Source organism: Gorilla gorilla, chromosome 10 (assembly GCF_029281585.2).
Source record: "Gorilla gorilla gorilla isolate KB3781 chromosome 10, NHGRI_mGorGor1-v2.1_pri, whole genome shotgun sequence".
In the NCBI taxonomy this organism is placed as follows: domain Eukaryota; kingdom Metazoa; phylum Chordata; class Mammalia; order Primates; family Hominidae; genus Gorilla; species Gorilla gorilla.
This window is the reverse complement of record NC_073234.2, coordinates 100644059-100670853: the sequence shown is the minus strand read 5'-3', so window position 1 is coordinate 100670853 and position 26795 is coordinate 100644059. Positions and strand designations below refer to the sequence as shown.

Here is a 26795-nt window from a genome sequence, read left to right as displayed (position 1 = left end):
AAAGTCTGTGAATTCTTACTTAGAAAATGATTTTAAGTGAAAGAAAATGCATAGGCTTAGGAGCGAAACCAAGTATGTTCAAATAGAGGCATCCAAATAGTTACAAAACTAACTCTACGATGTAGTGATATCTGTGCATCTTTATGACAGATCAACAAGAGCCAGTAACAGAGCTAAAAACTATGTCAATGTTGAAGTCATGTTTGAAAACTGCCTTAATCAAATTATGAATTTTAATTATAGTTATTTCAAGGAATCTACAATAACTCTTCATGAAAATATCTACTCTTTCTACTGGGGACAAATTCACAGGTATTGCGAATACTACTGACATCTATTGTCTATATACTAAATGAAAGAAAATGCTAAGATTTATTCCAGGTATTAGTGAAAATAAAGATTTAATTAGTTTCCATCTCAGTTCATGGAAAGTCTAAATTATATTCAGACAGGCATCCTCTCCTATTTACTGTGTAAATAGCTCGTAGGGGGCTCCTTTTGCCTCCTACTGAAAAGCTGTCATGTTTTGACAATGCTAACAATTGTTCTGGATTATTCTCTTAAGCCTTTAAATTTTACCTCAAGGTAAACAGGTAAAATGAATATTGCAAGTATACATTATGTGAAGACACATGAAAAAACTTCAGTACATAAAGTTTCTTTTTTAAAAAAAATCAAAAACATACTATAAAATAGAGTCATGATGAAATTTTCAAGTGAAATCATTTATTTGCTCCTTGGACATGGAAAATGCTTAGTGGTATGCAATTCTAAGGATAACAAGGCACTAAAAGGGCTTCTTTCAGCTCTTTACTATTTTATTCAGTAAAACTGAAGAATTAGCTAGTTCCTGTCTTGAAGCATTGTTCACCATCTTGCAGTACATTTCCAAGATTAATGACAATATGCTTATATAAAGAGAATTACTGAAACAAAAAAATCCTCTTTCAGCATTTACTATGTGCTATAAAATATCACATCTAATCATTTTTGAGATTTTGGGCCATAAATGGAGCTGTACTGCTAGGTATTTCATTTATGACTTCATTTGCATATTTGACCACCAGTGAAATTATTTAATACTACCTGGCATATATAAAATATATATAATAGGACTTAGAGGCCAAGAACTAAAATATTATTTAATATATCACTTTAATAAGTAGATTATCTTGCAAAAAGTCATACTTCTTAGTCAATGCAATATATGAATTTCTATAAGGAAATAATATCTGTTGAAGTTTTAAATGCCTAATTTTTTAAAGTAGAAATAGGTTAAAGAGAACAATTATGAGCTAAGTAATAAAGATATATTTTTACATTCTAATTAGAGAAAAGAGAGGTCACCACCAACTGGAATTTTAAAAATAAGATCATTTAAATTTTTCTCTTAAAATATTTGGTAGTATAAGTGACAAATATTTTAATACAAAATATGCTAACATAATTACTTATTGTATAGAATATTATCTGAATTAAATGTTGAAAGACAGAAATAAGAGCCACTGATAAATTTAGGAAATTAAAATTTTCAAAGCTTATATAAACACTGTAATTGATCTTTTCACTTCTTATTTCATCCAAGGCATTTTTTTAGTTGCTGGTTAACTAAAACTATAGTATTATATATAGAACAGCATTACATAAAACAGATGGAGGCTGGGCGTGGTTGCCCACGCTTATAATCCCAGCACTTTGTGAGGCTGAGGTCAGAAGTTCGAGACCAGCCTGGCCAATATAGCGAAACCCCGTCTCTACTAAAAATACAAAAAATTAGCCTGGCATGGTGGCAGGCGCCTGTAATCCCAGCTACTTGGGAGGCTGAGACAGGAGAATCGCTTGAACCTGGGAGGCAGAGGTTGCAGTGAGCTGAGATCACACCATTGCACTCCAGCCTGGGCAACAAGAGCGAAACTCCGAAACACACACACACACACACACACACACACACACACACACACACACACAGATAGAGGTGATATGTGAATTATACCATGGCAGTCACAACAAGCACCAAGTGTCTGAGATGAGAAAGTAAGGATACAAAGAGAAAGCAATGGCATATTGTCTTGAGAAGAACTGTATTAAGTCCAAAGGTATTTGAGAGAAGAAAGTAAAGATACAAAAAGAAAACAATTGCATGTCATCTTGGGAGGAACTGTGTTAAGTCAAATGGTCTGCCTGTTATCCCTCCCTTGAAGGCAAAATAAGCAGTCAGATGAAACGATGAAACTAATACATTCCCATAATTTATACACACAATTTCATGAGTTTCCTCAAGGTTATATAGGTTACATAACTGTTATTCCTTTAAGATATGTTGTCAGGACTCAGGGCGAAGACTGCAGTGACTTTATTTTTCTACTTTCATAAGATATTATATAAGAATAAAATACTTACTCTTTAATATTCATAAAAATAAATAAGACACTTTCAAAAATTTATAAACCATTTCTTAATTTCATTTTATCCTTAAGAAACTGCAACCTTACCTAATTTTCCCATAAATTTATCTCTCCTCATGAGGTTCAAGGGTTAACCACGTTGCTCAAGAAAAAGAGTACAAGAAGCATCTTTTAAACCATGTATGCAAGGAAAATGTATGGAAGGGGCAAATAGGGGATGAGATAGCCATAGGAACAAATGTCCATGTGGTTCAAATTACTTATTGTACCAAAACTCCCAATAATGCTATCAATAATAAGCCCAAATAAAAGTAAAATATTCCTTAGTTTTTTCTCTTAAGAAAAGTATATAACATCAATATGAATTCTAGTATTGAAACTTAAATTCAGAAGGAGCAAGAGAAAATTCAGGAAATTCATTTTATGTACTTTGGTTTAGCTTTATCTTACCCTATTATATCAAAAGTTCATTTTATTTATTTTTGGCAACTTGAATACATAATAAAAATTCACTGTGTAAAAAAGGAAGTTGGAATGTTAACACAGGAAAATTCATGAGATTCTTACTGCCATAATACAATTTGAGGCATGGCTGAGGGTAAAAAATTCAGGCATGTGTTTGTCCAGGAAGATTGTGAACTCATAAAGGACAAGAACTATGATTCCATTACTTATTTTATTATTGCAAATAGTCCTTCATCTACGTTTTTAAAATATGTGAATTATATTTATACAGAGAATTATAGATGTAAAACCTTAATTAAAAAGATGTTTCAATTGAAAAAATAGTTATAGAAGCTCCAACTAATTATTACCTAATTATTAAGTATAAGGAGAAAAAGAGTAGAAAAACTGAGGAAGAAAATGAAATTTGAACTTGACAATATGACTTCTGTCTCTCATTTGAAAAATATATGGTACTAGCCAAGAGATACTAAAATTTAAATTAAAGAGGAAGAAAATGAAAATGAACACTATTAATTTGTGAAATTTTTGAAAACAAAATCTTACATTTTTGTTTTAAGTTTTAGTTCACAAATTCCTATTAACCACATATATGACTATATATATGAAAATAAGTCATTCTCTTCTAAAACCATAAAGGATATTTAACAGCTGCCTAAATAGACTTTTAACAAAAGATCTTGCATGAAAGCATAATTCTCACAGCCAAATTGAACACATTTCTTTTAGAAACAAAAATAAAGAGAGGGAACACAAAAGTAATAAAGAATAAAGTATTATGAAGTCAGGGAATGTTTGTTTAGGACATTACTCATTTCTATCATCAGCTTGATTTAAAATTTTATTACAAAAGATGTTTAATTGCTATAAATATCTTCCCAGTAAGAAGAGACACTTATGGGATTTAAGTACTTTTTCCAAAATTTAATTTTAAAATTCATTTATTCTTGTCCTTTAGCCATTAGAGCTCCCAAGCATATTCCTAAAGTCTGCAGGAACCACAAGAAGATTCTACAGAGTACAAAGAGCTCAGCTCTAATCTGAGCCATGGAAGTCATCTTCATTTCAATTAATTTACTTTGCCTTTATGAACTTAAGAATCTTTCATGGAGGTTGACATTTCACTCATCTGAAAAAGCTTGGAATGTGACAGGGTAAAGGGAGGAGAAGTAAATCAAAGGGGTTAGCGATTTTCCAGATGCAACGTATTTTTCTTCTCTTCTTTTCCAACAGAAATTTTAGAAAGCTTTCTGACATTTTAATTCTCTATGCAAAAACCACAGTAGCAAAACATGCTTAAGGCATAATATGTTGAGAAACAAACACACATGCATGTAAGCATGCACATACCCACAAAATACATATAAATTCCAACTCACTGATGCTTTAACAGAAAATGTTACTTTCAGTGTAGTATTAATTAGTGGTTTATGTGCACAGTTTAATCAACACAATCTTAGTTTAAAAGCAACAGCAAGGTTTATAAATTTTTTCTTGTTTGTGATGATTAAGTAATTGAGTCTATGCTGGCTTCTTCACTGGAAAAATGACATTTATAAAGTCCGCTCCCATGACTATATTTTCAATCACACAAGAATACTTCAGTTATCACCTTTAGCCATGTGGCTTCAGGAAACCATGCCCAAATATCTCATGCGAATGTTGGTTATTTTAAAAGATCTCTTGTTTAACAGAGTGGAAATTCACTAAAACATCAAAGGGTAAAAACAAAAACAAAAATGAGGCTTGAAAATAAATTCTCAGCAACAGGGTTTTTGCCCACTGCTTTTTGGAGAGAGAGAGAGAGCAATTAACTCCCCAAAACACCCTGATTCAATATTTACCTGACGGCTATGGCATCTTGACATTTTCCCCAGTGCATTTCCTTCTTTATCAGGTATTATTTTACAAGAGATTTCTTGTTATACAGAAGTAACATAAATCAATCTATAACAGAAGAATTTGTTTAACACATTTATTCTTTAATAAGTTGCGTGATCATATTTCATTGACTTGTACAATAGAAAAAGAAAACCTTACTACTAAAACAGAGTTTGTGGAGACTGGCACATGGTAAACCTATTTAGTCTTTTCAGAGGTTCATTCTTAGATTTTAATGTTAAATAACAACTATTCATTTAAGCTGGTCTCACTGAATATCTTGACCTTTAGCAATTCCACACACAGCAGCTTATTGTGGTATCCTTTAAATATGAGAAATAAGAATGTTTAACTTTGCTATTAAAAGAAAAATAAAAGAGTACTGTATGTTACATGGCCCATGAAATATTGGCGGTGTGCTCCTTGGCTTTCATTCGAAGAACTGCGATACTGGAAGACCTCCTTTCAAACTCTGGCTTTGTTTCAAATGCATGTCCATTGGTTGCCCCAGTAAGAAGAGAGTCAGTGAAAAAATTGTTGAGGGGCACGTGGCTGAACTGGTTCTGGTGGTTTGAAAACCCCGTATAACTGGAATCTGTCCGAGGCGAGTGAGAATAAGGTGTCATACAGGAGGAAGTGTCACGTGGTAACATGCATGAAGTAACCACAGAACCACCACTTGCATTTCCTGCCCACAAATTGTTCTGAATCTGGAATATATAAAACAACAAATATTACATTTACATGTTCTCACTTTTGTTCTCTTACTTTTGTTAAGTTGTATTTACTAAATTTGGTTAACTATTCATTGTTTGCTCCTATTGGGTGGTCTGTAATTACATACAACAATGACTAAAAAATAATTATTTGAGAGATCCTTCTAGTTTGTTATACTGAAATAGAGCAACAAATCTCACATTCTTGGCCACATAACGTACTCTCAAACATGTCTATCTCCTATAAAAAAGTATTATTTTCATAGTCATGATTTTAAAAATGAATCTGGAAGATTGAGTCATGACCAATTCATATGATTAGAAAAGTAGTTTAAAATCTGGTTTTAAGTTTAAAGATAGTTTTTGTCTTTCTAAACAAAATGACACAAATGCATTTTTTAAAAAAATTCTAACTGGGACTCCTGGTGTGGCAGTTTTCGTTGGAAACCATTGCTGACAATAGACTGTTCTGCAAAGATATTTTTGATCAAACTTATTCTGGAACACGTTTGCCCTCCTACTGCTTTTTCGTATCCTATAGTCTTGAAGAAACAGCTCTGAGAATCTGGGAAATTACAAAATATGTAAATATACATACTTTAAAAATTTATTCTGTGATTTATATATGATATAATGAATTTGAAACAGACATGTGACATGTAAAACAAAGTTAGAATTTTAAAACATGGGCCTTTACCAAATAATGGAATCATAGCTGAGAAAGATGTGCAACTATTTAGCAAAAACATCAGATGAGTATAAGGCAGTTACTCTTGTGTTATATAGTACTCCTATAGAGTAAAAACTGCTTTATCATTGACACCCAAGATATTCACACTTCGTATTATTAAATCTCTACAGGAAACAATTCAATGCAATATTAACAAGTACAAATTTATCTAAAGTTACTAGCATGTAAAAGAAACATGATATAGACCTTATGTAACATGAATTTTAAGTAGGACATATCTCAATCTTAATATACAAGCTATTTAAACAAACAAAAACAGGAACCCCATACGTTACTGGGAAGCTCAGAGAAAATCATGACAAATGGCAGGAGCTGGGGAAGGTAAAAAAAGAAAATGTTGCATGGGATAGTAATACTATGATGCAGCCCTTTGAAGATGAAATAAAACTGAATGCTTTTAGCAACATTATTATAATACATGTGGACTAGAACATAGCAGCAATACACATGTTAATCACATCAGGCTTCCTTATCTTTTAAAATCATGATGTAAGAGTAGAATCATCAATGAGTAGGACACATATGTCTTCCTATATTTGTTTCTACATAAAGATTCCAGGCACCTACATATAAGATCTGGTGTAGTCTTACAATACCCATGCTTGAGTTGTACTTTCTATGGCAACTAATTTTCAAATAAGAGCAAAAAATATGTTAATAAATCTTCTAGATCACACTGGTAAAAAGGTACTCTGTCACGCAAGAAAGGACTGATTAACCAGGTTCAAAACATAAGAGAAAAACCTTAATAAATAATTTCAACCTCTAGGTGGGGTTTCAGTGATTGGAAAGGTGCTTACATATCTGGGTTGTCTTAAAAAATAATTATTTACATAAATATATGTATAAGCTGCTTTAAAGTTGTTAAATGTATACATATGTAGAAAGAGACAAAGAGAGAAATCTACATATCCATATCTAAACATATATATTATATATATATGATTTGCATATTTTGTTAATCCTTAAATTGTCTCAGGCTATGTTCTAATTCTGGCTCATTCTACTATATGTGTTCCATTTTAGGCAAAACATAATGATTGGTATCAGTGATTGCTGAGTTATGTATCTCAAACCAACAAGAGGGCTGCTAATGTCATTACTCTGTCAAACTACCTCTTCTAACTTCACCTGGGTGATTTTCCTCTGACATTCAATCACACACATTGTGCTACTCGGCAAAAACCATAGTCACATGTCTGATAAAAAAGCTTTCAGAAATGAAAGTGAACTTTGCTTGCTTACTTAAAAAAAAAAAGGAAGACAAGATAATGAAAGAGAAGGATTATTTATATTTTGTTTGTTAAAGAATTGCTTGATTTATACAGTGTTTCTTGAATTTTTTATTAAAATCATTCATTCATATTCCAAATGCACAGAAATATGTTCACCAACTAGATGAAAAAGCTAAAATCAGAAAGGTAAAGGCAAGGAAGGTAACCTATAGATATAAATTAAGAAAATATTGCCTCCCTAACATAATTAACATAAATCAACCTATAAATTGAAAAATATTCTGTAGAGTACATAAAAAAGCAAATTTTATTTTGATCAAAACTTCTTATCTGGACATGATCAAGCACGTTATATGCATTTCTTTTGATGAAATAATTTCTACCATATAGACATGTTTTTCTGGGCAGAACAGACTGGTAAAGTAAATATGATAACAATATTTTAGTTGGGCTTGTGAAGATACCCTAAATATTTTGAAGATTGTCATTTATTCCCATAGGTAAGAGATATCCTCACACATTTTTACTGATCTATCTTGTTTTCAAAATATCTATTTCTTCCTCCTCCCCAGCACCACTGCTGATCTTTCCTTTTTTAAATTTCCAGCATATCTTTATTTGACTTTAGAAACATTGTTGGTTTCCACATTGTAAATTTATTTAGATGCAACTCATAAAAGATAGTATCCTCAGTATATTGTGATTTTACTTCTCTGAAGCCTGCCCTCTGCGTGTTTAAACATTTGATGATGTTGCTCAAGACCATGTTCATTATAGCTAATGGTTACCAATTAATTACCATGCATGAGGCATTATGTTAAATATATTATGAACACTTTTAATTGTTTCAGTACACCAAACAGCGTGTTCTTTTGCTATCCCCATTTTGAGGATGGTAACACTACAGAACAGAGCTGAAGAAGATCACCCAAGATTGCATAGTTCCAATGGTGGAGGTCAAATCTCAACCAGGAAACCTTAGAAATGCTGTAATAATGACTAGTTTTATGAGTTGAAATTATTTATTTACTCATTATCCCTACTTTGTGTAGGTTCATAGTCTCTACTCTCTGAAAGAAAAACCCACAATTATTTCTCACAACTGTTTTGTCATCCTCAGGTCTAATGTGGTACAAGGTAAGTCCTTAATACAAAGTTATTAAGTGCTTGAAAAATATGGACTGATCCATCTTGCAGATATAATCAAAATTTTATGGATGATTTGTTAATATATCAAAATTTTTGTTTCATAATATGAACTCCCAAATCACCATACTCAATAATCTTAACAGTGATCATGAAAATTACATTCCTAGACCTTGCTAACTGCATTTACCTGGGAAGTTCTTTATTTTTATTATTAAACACTGATTCTCCACAACAGATACATATCCTTGGAGACTCTGATTCATTTAGTATGGCTCAGGGGCTCTGTATTAAAATAATAGTAATAAAATACACACATAGAATTCTGAAAATCAACTGAAATTAGGAAACACTACTGGAGTCCAACTTCCTTCCAAATGAAAAATTATTTGTACACCAATTTTGTTTACCTCTTGTGATAAGAAGCTCACCTGTTTAAAAAAAAACATTCCATTTCTTTTCTATAAAAGTAAGCTGTTATATTCCTCTACTTCTACCTATGGCTTCCATTTATGTGCCCTATAATGACGTAGAATAAGATCATCTTTCTTACATGTAAAAATCTTAAAATGTAATCGGGCATGATGATACAACCCCCAAATCCTTTTTCTCCAGGTAAACTTCTCCAGTGCTTTTAACCATTCCTCATATGACTTGGTTTCTAGACACTGTATCATTCAGATCATGTTATTCTGGATATGTTTGAGCTTATCAATACCGTTTACCCTTACCAATACATAGCATTTACACCAGAATATCATACACTGCATATCATCTGATTGCTGTAGGAAAAAGCTGGCAGATAAAATCTTTGTTCTAGGCCATCTAGATCTGATTAAACAACAACATTATTTGAGCTAAGGGTTGACTATACTGCTGCTATCAAGCTGGACTCACACTGTTCCTCCATCCCTACACCAATATATTCTCATATAGGCAGTAATTTTTAAACTATGCCCTGGAAAGTATAAATCCATGTGCATATTATCTAAAAGTGCCTATTACTTTTTTATCAACTGGGAAGCCCATCAAAATCACACTCTGATTCATTAAAGGAAAAATTATATTTGTGGTTCAATTTTGGAAGTAAAAAAATATAATTTTCTTCCTAAATAGGATAACTACTCTTATTTTGAACTATTTCATAGATACTACAATGACAATACCTGGCACCATATAATTTTATGGTGTTTTCGTAGGCCTCTGTTTAATATTCAAGGGCTTTACAACCAGAAACAAATAATTCCCATATCCTTCTTGTATGTGTGTTTTTTAAAAAGAAAGAGAAAAAAAAAGATTGACTGCCTTTATTTTTTTTTCTTTGTTGTGTTTAAAAGGAGTGGAGAATCTAAAAACATTTCATGTTTTAACGTTCTCTGAAACTTTTTTTTTAAATATTAGGGGTGTGTTCAAAGCACTGTCCAGGGAACTCTGTCCAGGGAACTTAGCCAACTACCTCCCATTAGCATGAATGGAAGTACAGCGGATTTACTGCACTTCACTTTGAACGTTTGCCCCTTCATGTTTTTCTAACCAAATAAACGTTAACACTTAATTATCCCATGACTTTGGAATTTTAGAGAAAAGTTTTATTTTTGTCTTATTTATTCCAAACTGAAACCTAATTCATTTAGTACTCATTTTTTTCCAAGGAATTAAAAGCAGTAGAGAGGAAGGAGAAGGGAAAATACATAAATATATATTAATATAAACATAAATACTAAGAGTTTTTTACTGTGGATATATATTTGTAATAAATTCAAGTACTACAGTAAGTTATGGGTAGAAAATTATTTATTTTTTTACCTTAGAACCTTGATATGAATATATTCTTTGTAATCACAACTACAAAGTGGATTTTGTTGTTCTAACCCTGGTTTACATTTCTAATATATTTACTGATTTTACATAGTGAGTACTTTTTAATATATTTTTCTAAAAAGGCCTTTTAAAAGAATAGTGAGTTTGTTAGTTTTTTACTTAATTGTAAAATAGCACGGTGTAACAAAAAAATAGTTTCATGATAGCATTTTATAGTCAATATCCTAATATTAGTGCTATTTAGAAGAAACAACACTATCAAATTTCATAGAAATACTAAACATGAAAATATGTAAATAACAACCTTCCCTTAATTTTAAAGCATCTCCAAAACAACTAATTAAGTAACATTTTTCTACTAAAATAAGTTTATTTAACTCTACTTCTCATCTATATATAGAGTGCTCCTATCTCCTGCCACCAACATCGATCATATTTACTTGCATAAACACACATACATACCCATACATCTGCACACACACTCCATGTGCACACTCACACAATTCTCGCATCACATGCTCACACACTTTCCTGTGGGAATTAAAGGATACTTTAAAAGACAGAGATCAGAGATTTATAGAGTTGCTTGTGATGATGTTATAGCAATACCTCTTTACATTAAAATCTAAAAACTGATTTGGTTTTCCTTTTTGGCATAATGTTTACATTTATTAACTTTTCTGTATATCTTTTAATACTATATAAATGTATTAAGACAGTATCACTATGTAGTTGAATTTACTAGATTTGTACATGTTCTCTTAAAAATGAAAACACTGATTTCTGGAAAAACAGCTAAATTTTTTAAGAGACTTTTATGAAATTCACTAGTATATTCCTGTAACATTTACATGACAAAATATTAATAAGAATCATATGCTTAGCAACATGCAGATATTTTTAGCTGTTGACTAACTTTAGGATCCCATTAACTTTTCTATTTACTACATCAGTAAGTTGCTGGCAGGGAGAAAGAGTACAAGTGAATCTTTAAATATTGAATTTACCACCAGTAACTAACACACACTGAGACTTTGTCTACCTGAAAAAAAAAGATCCCAACTTGAATTAATTAAGCAATGAAAAGATTAATCTGAGTATTTTTTAGGTACTGCCTAAGGTAAAAGTGAGGGTACATTTTCATCAGTGTCTACTCATTAGATCTAATTTTCACCAAAAAATATTTTAAGGTGATATATAAAATATTTAGATTTTGATAAGTCTATTGACATTTCAAACATTCTTAAAGTACTTTTCCAATATATATTATTAAACTAAAGTGATTAGAAATCATTTATTCATCAGAAACAGATCATATACTAAATACTGTCACTTTTATTTTTTAGTAATATTCCATCTTAGATATGTATACAGAGATTTGAAACAAGAAAGGTGCCTTTTCCATTAAAAAAAAATCACCATTAAATATCACACCCATATGAGACTGATAATTTAAGAAGAAAACTGCTTAGCAGAAAAATAAATGTGTATGTCTACTTTTAGTGCAAAATTAAAAGCACGAAGCTTAATAAGAAATGTTAATGTCAGTAAATTTTCAGCATAACATCATATAAATGTGTTTACATTTTTCATTATTCAAATAATATTTGAAAAATGCTCCAAGTCCAAGATATAAGAACATTAAGAAAATTTTTCTTTGGTGTTGACTGTATTCTTAAATTCTATATTAAGTGACTTTTAAAAAGAAGATTTATAGAAACTCTCACAATTGCTTTAAAATGAAAGTTTTCAAATCAACTCATTTAAGGAAGAAATAAAATGGTAACACCTAACCTTTGCTATTTTATTACTATCAAGCAATAATTATCATATGGAGGATTTTCCAGACACTTGTTGCATTAATTTTCATGTATTTTAATACATGTATGATAGCTATTGCTGATTCATCAGTGTCTGATTCATTTTAGTGATGAAATTATCCTATTGAAACAAAATTCACAATATAAGAAATAAAGATAAAAATGTAAGCTTGTAAATTAAGCTTTTATGCATAAATAGCTTAGAATAAGAATAAAATACACAAATATTTTAATTTGCACAGAAAATTTTTAATTTTAGAGATCTTGCTTGGAGTCATTTATGGACTTTGAATTTATTCTTAAAATATTAAGTGAAGCTATTGATTTTACTCATCATCTCTTTGTATTAACTACAAAGTCGACATTTTATTTTTGTAATTTTTAAAATCAACTGTGAGTTTGTACGGAAGTTTACCTATTTAATGTCTATGATGCAGAATAAAAAAGAAAATCCATAGACACATGAGGCTTCATAAACATGGCATGCATATAATTCTGGATTAAAGTATATCATAAGGTTCACACTAACAATAGTGTGAACGGCAGATTTTAAACAACAGATCTGTGCTCATAGACTTCCTGGGCTTTGATGGCTTAATTTTCTGCCTGTTATTTCCCCATTTTCTTGTGAGGTTTTTATATGTATAAGCTAACGTTGGCACTCTGCAACATTCCTTTTTATTTCCTTCTTATTTATTTGGTTATCTATTCAACTTACTGATTTATTTTCCTTGTAAAATAAAAAATACTTATTTAAAAAAATTTTGTTAACTTACTGTGTGCAGTCACATTAGAATATTACATTTTCAAAAGAACAGACCTAATTATTTTCATAATTGACATGAGTGCACTTTGTTTCTTTTGGAGGATATTCTTTGCCTCTTTCGAGTCTTTGTATATGCAACAGAATAAAAATTAATTAAAGTTTTAATAAAAATGAAATGTTTCATTTTTATTAAAATTTTTTTCATTAAATGAATTCCATTTCATTAAAATTAAAATATTTCAACAAAATAAAAATTAAGAAAAGAATTCACTGTAGCTAACTGTACCTTCACCTAATGATACTGACAAAAATTGTCTCATGCTACACATAACTTATACATATACGCACATACATATATAAATATTTTATTCATATTTATTTAAACTATATAAATTTAATTAAATCAGTATATTTACTCGCTGCAAAAACTATATTTTGGTAAGGTAGATTATCATTATATTTCTATCACTTAAAATATTTGTGTTTATTATCAGTGACAAATTGTGCAATATCAATATGATATTTTGAAAATGATGGTAACATTTTGGTCATAAGTCATGCAAGAATTTTCCCTGTATCATTGTATGACCATTCATTGGTTGTTTCATGGATGTAAATGCATTCATCATATAATGTATTAATTACCGCTATATTAGTAATATTTTTAAAAGATTTTGGTTTGTTTACTTCAAATATTTGGGAAAAAATAGAAATTATAGTGACAAAATTATATTTTCTCCAAAGGTAAAAAATGCTACAAATGCCTTTTAATTATAAACCACAGTGGTTGAAGGAGACAAGTCCTATGTTCCTTATTTAGCTTAAGTTAAGACAACCATTAAGATTAATATAGAAACTGCCATTAAAACCAAGGTAGATAAGCAATATGTCTACAATCTATTATATGGGAACTACTATTACATGAAAACCTTAAAATTTCATTTTTTAATTGTATAACTACAATATTTCAAATAGAATGTGTTAAACTAAAATGTTTTACAGCTTTAACCTATGTATTAAATTATAAAAATGACTACAAATTACCTATAACTTGAATCTACCTCTTGGCGTGTTCAAATTCTAAGTGGCATATATTTATGAAGTCCTCAATAATACAACGGAAGAAAAGACACTGTGTGGATTCCTTGGTACATTTGGTAAGCATAGATTTAGAGATAGTTTTCACTATACAATACTCAGTGAAACCTCATTCAAAATTTTGGTGGGAAAAGCACTTCAATTCTTTTTCTGAAATTTGTGATGAAAATATTTACAAGAAAATAATTCTGGTGAATTGAAAGTATACTTAAAGTTTTCTAAAGTTACCGTATTTGGTTTTCAATTTAAAAAGTAAAGTATGTTTAACTGAATTTAATATTTCCCTAGATCCCTACATAGTAAATTTACTCAGAGATTGGATTAATTAAAATGCTACAACATAAGATAACAAGCAATTTAGCTACCTGGAGAGAGGCAGGTACTTTAGAACAAAATTAATAATGACTAATGGAAATGATAGAATTCCTACTACTTATTAATTTCTGTTTTGTACTAGGCAATGCCCTAAGTAATTTGCATACACAAGTTTGTTTAACATTCACAAACATCATATGAGCTTTTACCCCCATTTTATAAATGAAGAGAACTGTTCCTCATGGTAAATTCATTTGCCAAAGGTCTAAAAGCTATTAAACTGAAAAGCCAAAACTTGAACCCACATCTCTCTGACTGGAAAGCTCATAGTCATTAATGTTAACCCCTGGCCCTCTTCAAATCCCAGGATTCACCTCTGTAGTCTATAAACAGAGGGCTTTCCTTTTCAGAAATCCATTTAGTCTTCACAATAACAGAAAAACCATCATCATCTTGATCATCTACACTATCAACACCACCAACACCAGCACCAGCACCAACAATACTTCCATTTTACAAATAAAGAATCTGAAGATCAAGTCAAAGTTGTAACTCAAAGTTATCTATCTAGATAATAATGTCAATGCTCATGTAATCCAAACCTAAGAACATGAAATTGTAAAGTTCCTTGTAAGAAATGAAGGGTAATTATAATTCTCAAGGAAATACTTATACCTTAAGATAAATTATTTTATTCACTAAAATAATTATTTTTAAAATGCTTTGGTTTTGCCATATTAGAAACCAGTTAAAATGTAATATCACTAGATCTTTGCTCACTTTTTAAATTTAAGGCCAAAGTTATTTAGATTTATGGTTTCTTGGGCCTAGTTTGCACCAAGAAGTGTTTGCAAATTTAGTACAAATATTACCCAGTTTTTAGTCTTTCTACAAAGCAGGGAATTTTGTCTAGATCAGTTATATATCCCTGATCCCTGCAACAGTGCATGGCATATATTTGTTTTGAAAGGCAAATAACTTTGGAATAAAAGTCAGCTGAAAAGTGTCTGCAAAATCTTTCTAGCCTATTTTTTTGAAAGAGGAAGAAATTGAGGAAAAGTTAATTGCTTATATCACAAAACTGGTTAATAACAAATTCAGAATCTGTTTTATTGAAAATTGATTATTTTTGTTTTATGATACACTACTTAATATATTAATATATTGAAGTGAATCTGTACTATTACTCATATCTATCCAATGTCTATATAATTTGCTCAATTCATAGCAGACCATCCTTGGTGATACAAAGGTGACTAGTAACTGGGTCATCTTTTAAATATTTTACATTGTAAATGGGAAGTCAGACCTTTAATACAACCCACCAAAATGTCAGTGAGAAAGTGATGTGCAGATAGATGGCACATCCCAGAGGCTTCATGGAGTAAATATGGCTTAGGTGAGGGAGGGAAATTCAAGATAGAGGAAACAAATTCATCCCAAGCAATGAGAATGCTTTCAAAAACGTTAACTCTTGAGGAAAAATGAATAGATTAATTTAGTTAAATCACAGCATTGCCAAATGGCAACTGATATCTTGAGCCAAAATAAAGAACTTAAACAAAAAGATACTATTGTCAGTACATCAAAATATACTACCTTAAAATATGTAAATATGAACATCACGTCTCTCACTTTCTTATTTGTTTGCTATCAAAGATAAGTAAGTTTAAGAAAAAAATCTTGAAACAGTCAATGAGGTGTTTAGGCTTTTTAAATGTTTATAAATTTAAAAACAGAAGCATTTTTACTTTCCAAAAAGGATGTGATATTTTAAGATACAATTTGAATAATTTCACTCTTCAATGACGAATTAAAGAGATAATGTTACATAAAGGTCTTTGGGCTCCTGAGCTCAGAAAACCTGAACTTAAATTAAACAGGTTAATAGATACAAGAAGGAAGCACAGTGTCTGGCTTTAAATATGCCCCCAATTATTAGTAATTATTTTTACTGTTATGGCTGTTGTTACTATAGTAAAAAGACAGCCAGTTGAAACAAAGTATTTATTAGAACATATTAGAAAGTATTAATTACTATATAGAAATAAACATATTATGCTTGTACATACTGAGCAGGCTTGAGGAGATCATTTTCTAAACTATCTCTGTTTTTCATGTATTTCTATGTATGGCTTTTCTTTCTGCCAAATTGCTAATTCTTTATTGCTGTCCTGCCTCTAACATTTTCTAGTTTCCAACTTTTCTGAAATTAATAATTTTTTCTGTAATTAACAGTCACCAAATCCAATGTCTTATTAGACTGAGATATTGGATTCTACTTCTGTTTCTATTTCTCCCATTACAAATTCCTATTTTCAAGCCCCATGATAAAAAAAACATTTCATTTAGGCTAACTCTTGAGAGACATGATCTTGGCCCAATTATTTTTTCAAACAAACTAAAAAAGTATCTTGTATATATTTAAGTTAAAATAAAAATTCCCCCTGGCTTTATCCAGTATCTACAGTGGGGAGTTGCAGCCACATAATTTCGGAAATTTTGGTAACCAAACATTAAATGATTTACCAATACAAGAAAGTACTATGGATTTCATGGTATTAATTTTTATTATTATTCATGATTGGCACTGTTGAAGTAATTCCAACATATGTTCTCCATTCTTAAATTATCAGGTGGTATAGCCAATGTATACAAAATTATGAGGAATAATTAGTGCAACATTCCCATGATTTGTGGGGGGAAATTTTTTAAATTAATTTTTCATTGGAGTGAAAAAGATGATCAAATATATAATTTGGTGTACCATGTCCGTTCCTCCATCGGTGTCTAGGTTACCTCATTCTTTTAATTAATAATATATAAAGCTTTGAGGTACAATAACACAATGGTAAGATAATCTTAGGGAAAAGAGATGGTTAGTCAGAGTACACTGAGTCATATTGAGCCTTTATACATGTCTTAAAGCTGTATAAAGTTTTAGATTCAGAATATGCACTATTCTGAATGCTTTACCCTTTATATAGGTCTTAATCGATGCTAGGCCCTATTCTGATTGCTTTATCAAAGAAGCAAGAAGAGTCAAATATAAAACAACCAACGTACAGGGACAGAAAAGTTGAAAACAGACAGAAATGGGGTTTGAAAGGAAATGAAGACTGAAAGAATAAAATGCACAAAAAAGTAGTCATAGTCAAGTGTTGTGGAATATACTTAGTAAGACTGTTTAAAATCCATGTGAAGAGCTCATAATTTGTTACTTTATTACGTCTAAAGTCACCACAGTCAAGTAGTTCAAAATGATATAAACCATTCTCCATTTCACCTATATTTTTATTGTTATTTCTCTGGTTGTGGCTCCCCGACACTACAGCGCAGACTTACAATAATGCAGCTCAAGCTTTATGCTCGTTTGGTATCATTTAAATATATTCACAGGTAGAGACAGTCTATTGTCAGGTTAAAATCTGGCAAGGGGGAACCAAATTGTCTCTGGTCAAATCTGAACTTCACCTCACCTCTTTCTCATTTGAGCAATGGAGACAATTAGTAACACCTAGCACATAAGGTTGTTGTGAGGATTAAATGAGATAATATATGTAATCTGCTTAGAACAGTGCCCAGATATACAGTGAGGGCTACAGTAGTGTTAATAACCATGAAGACACTGCAGTCCCTGTCCTCATGGAGCTTGCAGCCTAGAGAGGAAACATTTTTACAGAATTTTGTTTAGAAACTAACGGCACTCAAACTAACTCACACTGACTCAACTAAGGCACTCAAAAATATTTGGCAAACAAAATTTGACTAGCCCTATGATGGTAAGTAACCACCAGAGGTATCCTCATGCTTTAAAATAGGAGAAAACATAAGGTAACCTCCTTAAGATAAATTTTAAAAGAGAAACAAGATTCCTCCTATGGCAAGGAGATAGGAGGCATTTATTGAAAAGGTATCCATAAGAATAGTCTTCTAGCAAACTATTGGGTAAAGGTTTAGACGTAGCGAGCTTTATAGTCTCTCCTGCAGGAACCCACTTGTATGATCACAAACCAATTCCTTAACTCAATTGAGCCCGTTTTCATAACTTTTTTAAATGAAGGAGTTGAACAAGGTGACCACCAAGACTTCTTTTACTTAACATATAATATTATATTAATAAATTTGGGGGATTTATCTGGAGGAGTGAGGTTTCTAAAACTGGTTTTTAAGAATCACAAGAGGCATAGGAACACAAGGAAAGAACAACATTAAAGAACTGAATTTGTACTCATAGTGTTGAAGAAAACGAATACTCAAGTTTGGGGTTCAGATCATCTAGTTACTGAACTATCAAGGTATTTCTCCAGCATATATGTTTCATATGTGTTTTCACAGGGGTCTCTTATAATGCATATCATTAAATAATAAATAACAAAATAATGCATAGCTCGTTGCTTATAACGTAGGTTTTTTTTCATCATGTATCAAATACAGTTCTGAATATCATTATTAAGTATTAGGAAAAAGTGACACAAATTAAATTAGAAAGACAAACATTTACATTCATTACAAAATATGAAAAAGAAATATATAGTCTCTATATTGAAAAAGAAAAATGAGAAGACAAAGAATTTCTAACACTTTTTGTAATGAAGTAAAAGAGCACCCACTATAAAGGGAAGCTGTTATTTATCTGTGATTAACTTTTAAAATTATGTCTGATACTAATTCTATCTCTGTTTTAAGTCAAACAGGACCAAATGTGGACCTTTAGAGAATAAGCAATTTGAAAACTGAAAAAAAAAAAACATAGAAAAAGAGACACATTTTTAAATGGAGTTAAGGCTTAATAGGCCACATTTGACATCAGGTTTTAGTATAGTTCATAAAACAATATCCACAGAGATTGCATGCTAAGCAACACTCTATTTACAGTATTTTTAAAAGTTAACAAAGGAAGAGAGTCTGAGTAATTAGAATGTAGGATAATTAAAATACCTGTATCATTAAATGATGCTATTTCATTGGTGGCAATATACAACAAAATTCAAAAGAAAAAAATACCCTGAAATATTTTTAAATGAATGACTCCATAAGAAAACAACAAGAAAATAATACAGAAAAATTAAAACTTAGCAGACATGAAGAATGTTTTCTGAAGCTTAGATTTTCATTCTTGACTATTATCTTACATATAATAAAGCCTATGCTAACCATTTTAAGAATATACAAACCAAATCTCCTTTTCTTGATCAGTATTCTGTGTAGTTTAGCATACCTGTGGGTAGCTGTCAGTCCTTGGCAAAACTGATATATCATAGGTGGCAGCAAAATGGCTTTTCGCTTGTTGTATTTGGCCATAACGTTCCCTTTTTCTCCATTTGGCCCTTCGATTTTGAAACCAAACCTAATTATTTAATAAAAAGTAGAATTTTAGCTAAGGAATATTTGATAAAGCAAATGTGATGTTAAAAGACATCAAACAAGAAAGGTAAACCAGGTTAAAAAAATTACGTAAAAAGAAATGTATTTACGTTAGAAAAGGATCCACAGATTTTACTTTTTCTTGTATCTCGATGTGGTAAGTGATTTTCCCATGAGACAAAATAATTTAATAGAAAGAGGCAGGAGACTTTCGGGAAATACATCTGATACGTCTGAGCCTCTGTTTTCTCATTTATGGAAAACAAAAAGCAATTAGGTTATATGATCGTGAATACTCCATATATCTCCACATTGTCATGGATAAGTCTCCTTTAAGAGAATGCTGCAAGTCTGGAAGACGTATATGCCGTAACGTAAACTCAGCCAATCTATAAGCAAATTAATATCTGAGTCTATTAAAACTTATCTTTAAAATATATCACAAAAGTGAAAGCTCTTCTCGGTTGTGCTCATACCTACATAATCTTTTAAAAATTTAAACATAAAGATTACATCTAAATATACGGCAGCAGCAGGAACATCATGATTATCTAGAAATAGGAAAAAATGAGATTACATATTATAATAAGCATGACAAGGATTATAGGTAAAAAGGAATCATCTAAAGTTGAACTATGGTTTTAAAATACGTGAATGTGCTTATTACATACATTATGCAACTTATTTTCCCTTATGAAAATGCTCGGATATCTTTACATAATTTCTCTAATTTAAAGCACAGGTAATGGAAATAATGTAAGAAATAGGGCAGATAGAACCAAGTGTCAAGAAAGTCTATCAGTTACTGTGGCAGCTAAGGTCACTAAGCTATCTTCCACAATTTCTCTAATTACCTATTAGAAGCATTTATCATAAGAACCATCTTCCTCAGCAGGTTGGATATTCATTAATTCATACCTGTAATATTCCAATATCTTCACTTTAATATTAAAGGGAGATGCAGAAGATTATATTCAATATATATACCTTGATGTTTTTAAGTGAACATTATAGGAGTAGCTTTTGGGAATCTATTTAGTCTTCTTCACACAATTATGTTCAGAATATAAAATATTTAGGAAAAAAGCTAGAAATCAAATATAAAAAATGCAAGTTGTAAAAGCCTTTTGTTGAAGTTTACTTGAAATTTTCACTCTTTTTCATACTCAATTCTAATCTTGTATATCTTTACCTTCACTATTATGGCAACATATTAATACTCAGTTTAATTTTCTAGTACACATTACAAATTTAAGATGGCACTTTGCAGAGTTTTCAGCAATTGAAATGAGCCAGAGAGCTACATGTTCATTATAGTTTTAGTACACTGCTGATAAATGCATATTATCCATTATGCCAAGGCTCAAGACATCAACAACAACAAAAAACAAATCAAATTTTCTTGCTATCTCCACAGATGAGCCCCAGGAACACACCAAGGGAATTTAGTAATATGTTTTTGGGTTTTATTTTTTTTTCCATTGACAAAAAGAACTTGACAATTTCCTTAAAATGGGTAATAGTTACCACTCTTATGTGCAAAGCAGGAAAGAGAACGACCTGAGTAAATTAAGTTCAAGTTGGCTCTCTGTGCATGTTCTTAGACAAAAATTAATCAAGACTTGGTGAATGTTAAGGGGAAAAGATGCATTATGTACAGTTGGTCACTCTGTGTGCAAACATATTTGTTTATGGTTACAAGTATAACTAATTTAAATATAGACAAAGACAAAAATCTCAAACATACACAGCGGATGTTAATACTCGACAATTCTAAAATTCTTTGTTAGCATGAACTTTCTACATATTTACTTCCTGAACCAAGATAAAGTAACCATTTGCTTCCACAAACTCAAGTAAAAATCTGCTGCTTGTTATCCGTGTGCCACCAGATGTTGTCTCTAATGATGTAAGAGCCTTACAATGGCTTAATCTTAAGAAGAAATACCGTTACTCGATTTAGAACAAAAATTTTCACTATTTTATTCATTCCCCCATTTTAGCAGTTTACGGGAATTGCAAAAATCAATACTTTTGTAGAGGAGTCAGAACACACACAAAGACAAAGGCCATTATCCTGAATTGTTGTTGCATTTTAAACTCTTACTACTTGGAAACTAGTAAAATATAGTTTAAGAATATCAAATTTAGTCAAAATAAAGTACTCCTAAGAGGTAAAATTTTACCTGGCATGATTTTTCTTTCTCAAATTATTTTTAAAAATTAAGCATATTGGATCATCCAATTTAATAACTAGAATATATATTATAAACATAATTGATTATACACAAAAATTTACTTTAAAGCCATTATTTTTATTGCCTATGCAAAATTCATATGATTTATCTAGACTTTAACCATTATAATGGAATATTTACATGTTGACAACTACTAGAACTATAAAATTGTAAATGAGCACTATTTGATCTTGTTTTTAATTATCCATAGTGAAAACATTCCATGGTATACATAACAATTGGGAATTTGTGGGATTGTTTTTTTTTTTATTATGCCTCCAATTCTAGAAATTTCTAGATGTATGGGCTATTATACAAATAATTTACAGATACCTGATATATAATCTAAAAAGAACCTTAGTGGCTAATAAAACCGAAAAAAACCAAATAAATATACCAATTACTAAATAGTCATGATTCTGCTTTTCATCCTTTAAAAACTGCTTTTGAAAATCAGAGATATATTATCATATTGTTATGTTTGAATGATTGTTAATTTTTATGTCTCTGTAATAACTTGTGTTCTTTTGTTTTACATATTGCGTGAGTTGTCAAAATTTTTGCAATTAAAAAATAATTTTAGTAGACATATATTCATATATATTACTCTGTTTCTCATCTTCAGCTAGGGAATCAGTTTGTTTCTTTGTGGCAAAATGCACTTATTCAATTATTCTAACACCATTTATTTTCCTATCCCATCCATCAAGGCCTCTGTTTGGCTCCTACCTGGACCCTGGCCTCAGTGAGCTCTGTCCTCAGAGCAAGCTGTTCTCTGACATACACATCCGGGTAATGAGTTTTCTGAAAGACTTTCTCCAGCTCCTCTAGCTGCAAACTGGTGAAGGTGGTTCGGTGCCTCCGTTTCTTACTGCTGGATACATTGCTATCACATTTATCCCCAAGTTCATCCAGCTCTCCCTTCTCTTGCATCCCTTTCACGGGAGACATTCGGAGACTGTTACAGTTGTCCATAGCTCTATTCAGTTCGGTGTGAAGGGGCTGTCCTTCTACTTTAGTGATCCCATAGTTCACTGTACCCAGAGGAGGAAAAACAACAGTTCTCAGGATTGTGAAACTCATCTCAATTAAATCAATAAGTAGAAGTAATTGAGAGTATCAAGAAATTGGCCTATTAATAATTTATTGTGCTAGTATTAATTCAATTACCACATTCTATACTTAATTCATTGTAGGACAGGTTTAAATACCATTTTAAAATGTGTTCATGCAACTGCTATGATCTGCCAAAATCCGCAGTACTATTTTACAGGATTTATATGTTTATGCACATATTTTTTACTTAAATTCATGTACTCGAATTAAAAGATGATCTGGGTGTTTCATGAAAGAAACTTTAAGTGTCCATGATTTTTGAAAACTGAAACAAATTTAATGTCATGTGTTTATTCACAGCAGATAAAACCAAGCTACTAATGTGGCTCAGAAAATATATTTTAATCTTAAATAATACCTCTGTACTAATATCTGAAAGTTATTATCCCCCTCCACATAAAATGTACTGATGATAGATTTCAGATGTGACATTATTTCCACTAAATTTTGAATATTTCAACTTTATATCCATGTCTGCATTTACACTTTTTCTTCAAAAATAATGTACTAAATTGACAAAATAAATTTCATGCCAAATTTTGAATATGCTTTCTATCGGAAATTAGATTTAAGCAGCATTTTTTTTTTACCTAAAAACTTATGCAGTTCTTTTGAAAACATTTCATATTTCTGCTTAGCTAGTTAGATAAGTTTTAGGATTGAAAACTTTTCTTTTTTCTCTGCTGAAACAGAGAAATTAAAACAGCTATTAAAGCATTACAGAGCATGACATCTGGCATTTTGTTAAGGGATGTTTAATTTCAGTAATTTTCTTCAGATTTGATTGCATGCTTGCAGTACGATATAAAACAAAGATATATCATATAATGCCACACACCCACAAATGCAATGGATGCACATAGTGAAATGGGAAGCACTTTTTAAAAAGTAAAGTCAATCCAGCCAGAATAATTTCCAATAGATGATCATACTTTTTTCATTTGTTTCTTTTTTAAAATTACCCCCATAATGTATTTTTACAACTCTTTTCATCATTATACAAATATATTCAAGTTTAATGCGCATATAACTTCAATAGCTAATAATTGAGTACTGTGCACTTCAATGTCACTAACGGAGTAACTCTCAAAAATGTTCTCACAATAAAAAATGTCAAATATTTGAGGTGATGGCCAATTAACGTAATTTAATCATTCCACATTGCATTAAAAAAACGTAACATTACTTTGTACCCCATAAATATATACAACTATAATTTGTCAATATATATATAACAAATTTTTTAAATTAACGGTTTTCATGCAAAGGAAGATGTGATGTTAAACTAAATATAAAGAAGAGCCATGACTGATTAACAATACGGTTCTATCTCCTTGGGCAAAATTAAAGGAGGAACTGCAGCAATTAGGGATGGGGGAGGGGAAGCAACAGAGAGGCTAAGGGCATCTCAAGAGAAAGACAGGATCTCTCCTAAATTAAGCGGATGACTGCCTATGTTCATCTTCCTTAACACTTCTTTGTTAAAGTTCATCTTAATAGTGTGATATTTGTTTAAAAGTTGATAACGCATTAATTATGTCTCTTATTTTGGATTCTCGACTATTTAAAATAAAATATTATGATCGAGTCCATCCAGAGTCAATACAAGACATTGCAGAATCATTAAAGAAAGACCTGTCAATTCAAATAACGTTACGCATGCACCTAAGAATTCCACAAATACAGATACCAGGTCTGAAACGCAGCCAGAAAACCAACAACTCAGTGTAAGAATAATAAAAAGTATACGCTCGAATCTTTCTAAATAAGTGACTGAAACGACTTAGCTGGTTATTTTCTCTATCATTTGCACCTTTATTTTTGATTTACCCTTAGTCAAAAGTTACTTGCAACGTTAAATAAAATTAGTTAAATATGAGATTAATAAAAGAAAAAAACGTGTTCAAAATATTTAGAAAATGAGCTTCTACAGGCCAGTGTTTTGTCAGATTTTGAATTTCCATAAAATAGGGGGCAGGGGGCTTGTTGTAAATATTTCACACTTAATTCGTTTGTTATTTTAAAGCAACCAGCCCCTTATAGCTTAACTGTGGAATATATACAATGATAAGGAAAAGTTCTCTTGGAATTGTAAACGTGCTTTAGCTGTCGCGATCTGAAATAATAGGTTCGTATTAGGTTACAAGATAGAAAAGATAGATGGTTTGTTTTGATAACATTTTGACTTGGAGATACTTGGGCATTCAAAGTTGAAGTTTTCACCCAGAAGCATTCCAAAGACCCCTTAGGTGACTTTTAATGTGAAGTCATAAAAATACAAAACGTAGAATCTGGGAATGAGTGATTAGGCCGGGGATGGTTTGCCCGAAGCTATTTAATGTGCTTTAGTGTTTAACAAACATTCAACGCGTGTTGTATTGCAAACGCAAAAAAAGCAGAAATTACAAATTCACACACGCTAGAAATCTAGGGATCCTCAAACTTTGAAAATATATCGCCACGTCTTGGAAAATTAAAAAGATTTATCTTTTCCTAAAGGAGCTCAAAGGGTTTTTTGTTTTTTGTTTTTGTTTTCCGGTTTTGTTTTTTTTTTCCTACTCGTGACGACAGTGACTTACTCTAACGAGCTGTGATCGATTTCAGTTCCTACCGCCCGGACTGCAAGGCGGGCTCGCAGAGGAAGCGTTCTGTCTTGACTCAATTACGCTCTATTTAGCGCCCTATCAGTTTACTCCAGGAACCAATATTACAGAAGGACTCAGGGATCCGTAGGTGACCAGACCCTACAGCGAAAGGAGAATCGCTCAGAGGCAACCCGGTGCTGGATCTCTCCCTCCCTCCGCCCTCCGCCCCCAAAGGCTGCAGCAGCAGTAACACCGCTTCATAAAGCGAGCACCTTCCACTACCTTCCTCCACCTTCCAGGTCCCTCGCTCCCACTTTTCTCCTTTCTCTCTCCCTGCCTGATCAGACCGATCCTGCATTTTCGATTGCGGAAGGGCTGCGGCGGCTCTGGCTGGGGCGCTAGCGACTCACCGCTGCTGTCCTGACAGGGCGAGGTCCTCTCCAAGCGCACGTGATGCTCGGCGCGGGGCAGGGGTCCGAAGGCCTGCACGCATTTGCCTGCAGACGCTTTGCTGTAAAAGGACTCATTGTCCAGCGTCTCCATTACGTGCTCCAGAGGACCTCCTGCGCCCATGTAAAAGTCACTGTTTTTACTCGGAGGGCTCTTGAGGGCAAACTTCTCGCTCAGAAACTCCATAATCCTGGAAGACTGTCGCGTAGCTCCTGGGGCACAGAAACTGGAGAGCGCTGGGGGAGGGAGCCAGTGGGTGGGAGGAGGGAGGGCCAGAGAGGAGGGAAGGGAAAGCGAGCGCTGCGGCGTCGGGAACTGCCCCGCTCCGGTCCCTTTAATACGTCCCGGCTGGAAAAGGAGCACCCGAAGTTGCTTTTATATCTTGAAACTCAGCTGGCCTCCTCGGGCAGCCTCCCAGTTCTAATGAATATGAAAATAGGCGGGCGACTAACTCCACCCCGGGTCCCCCCTCCGCCCCTACCCCACCCCCATTTTCCCCACTTACCCGGGCAGAGGGCGTCCAGGCCTAGGATAGACAGACAGACAGCTCCATTTCAGACAAATGCCAGGAGAGACGAGCCCCTGACACCCAGATTCATTGCCGCCGTGACAGTGGACTGG

General features: G+C 32.1%; 1 protein-coding gene across 1 annotated transcript; it reads right to left on the bottom strand.

The window, feature by feature from the left end:
* Positions 1–2238: 2238 nt before the first annotated feature.
* Positions 2239–26402, bottom strand: ALX1 (ALX homeobox 1). The gene is made up of 4 exons (XM_019039476.3): positions 26135–26402; positions 22753–23057; positions 19641–19769; positions 2239–5461 (listed from the first exon to the last, which is right to left on the bottom strand). The coding sequence occupies exons 1-4, from the start codon at positions 26358–26360 to the stop codon at positions 5141–5143; spliced, it is 981 nt and encodes a 326-aa protein (XP_018895021.1). The 5' UTR covers positions 26361–26402; the 3' UTR covers positions 2239–5140.
* Between the last annotated feature and the right edge of the window lie 393 nt (positions 26403–26795).

Excerpts from the sequence above, each read along its gene's own strand:
- ALX1 (XM_019039476.3), bottom strand. The coding sequence starts at position 26,360 with ATGGAGTTTCTGAGCGAGAAGTTTGCCCTCAAGAGCCCTCCGAGTAAA. Across the intron at positions 23,058-26,134 it reads GCCCTGTCAGGACAGCAGCG|TGAACTATGGGATCACTAAA; the intron begins GTGAGTCGCTAG and ends CTCTGGGTACAG. Across the intron at positions 19,770-22,752 it reads TCACTGAGGCCAGGGTCCAG|GTTTGGTTTCAAAATCGAAG; the intron begins GTAGGAGCCAAA and ends TTAAATAATTAG.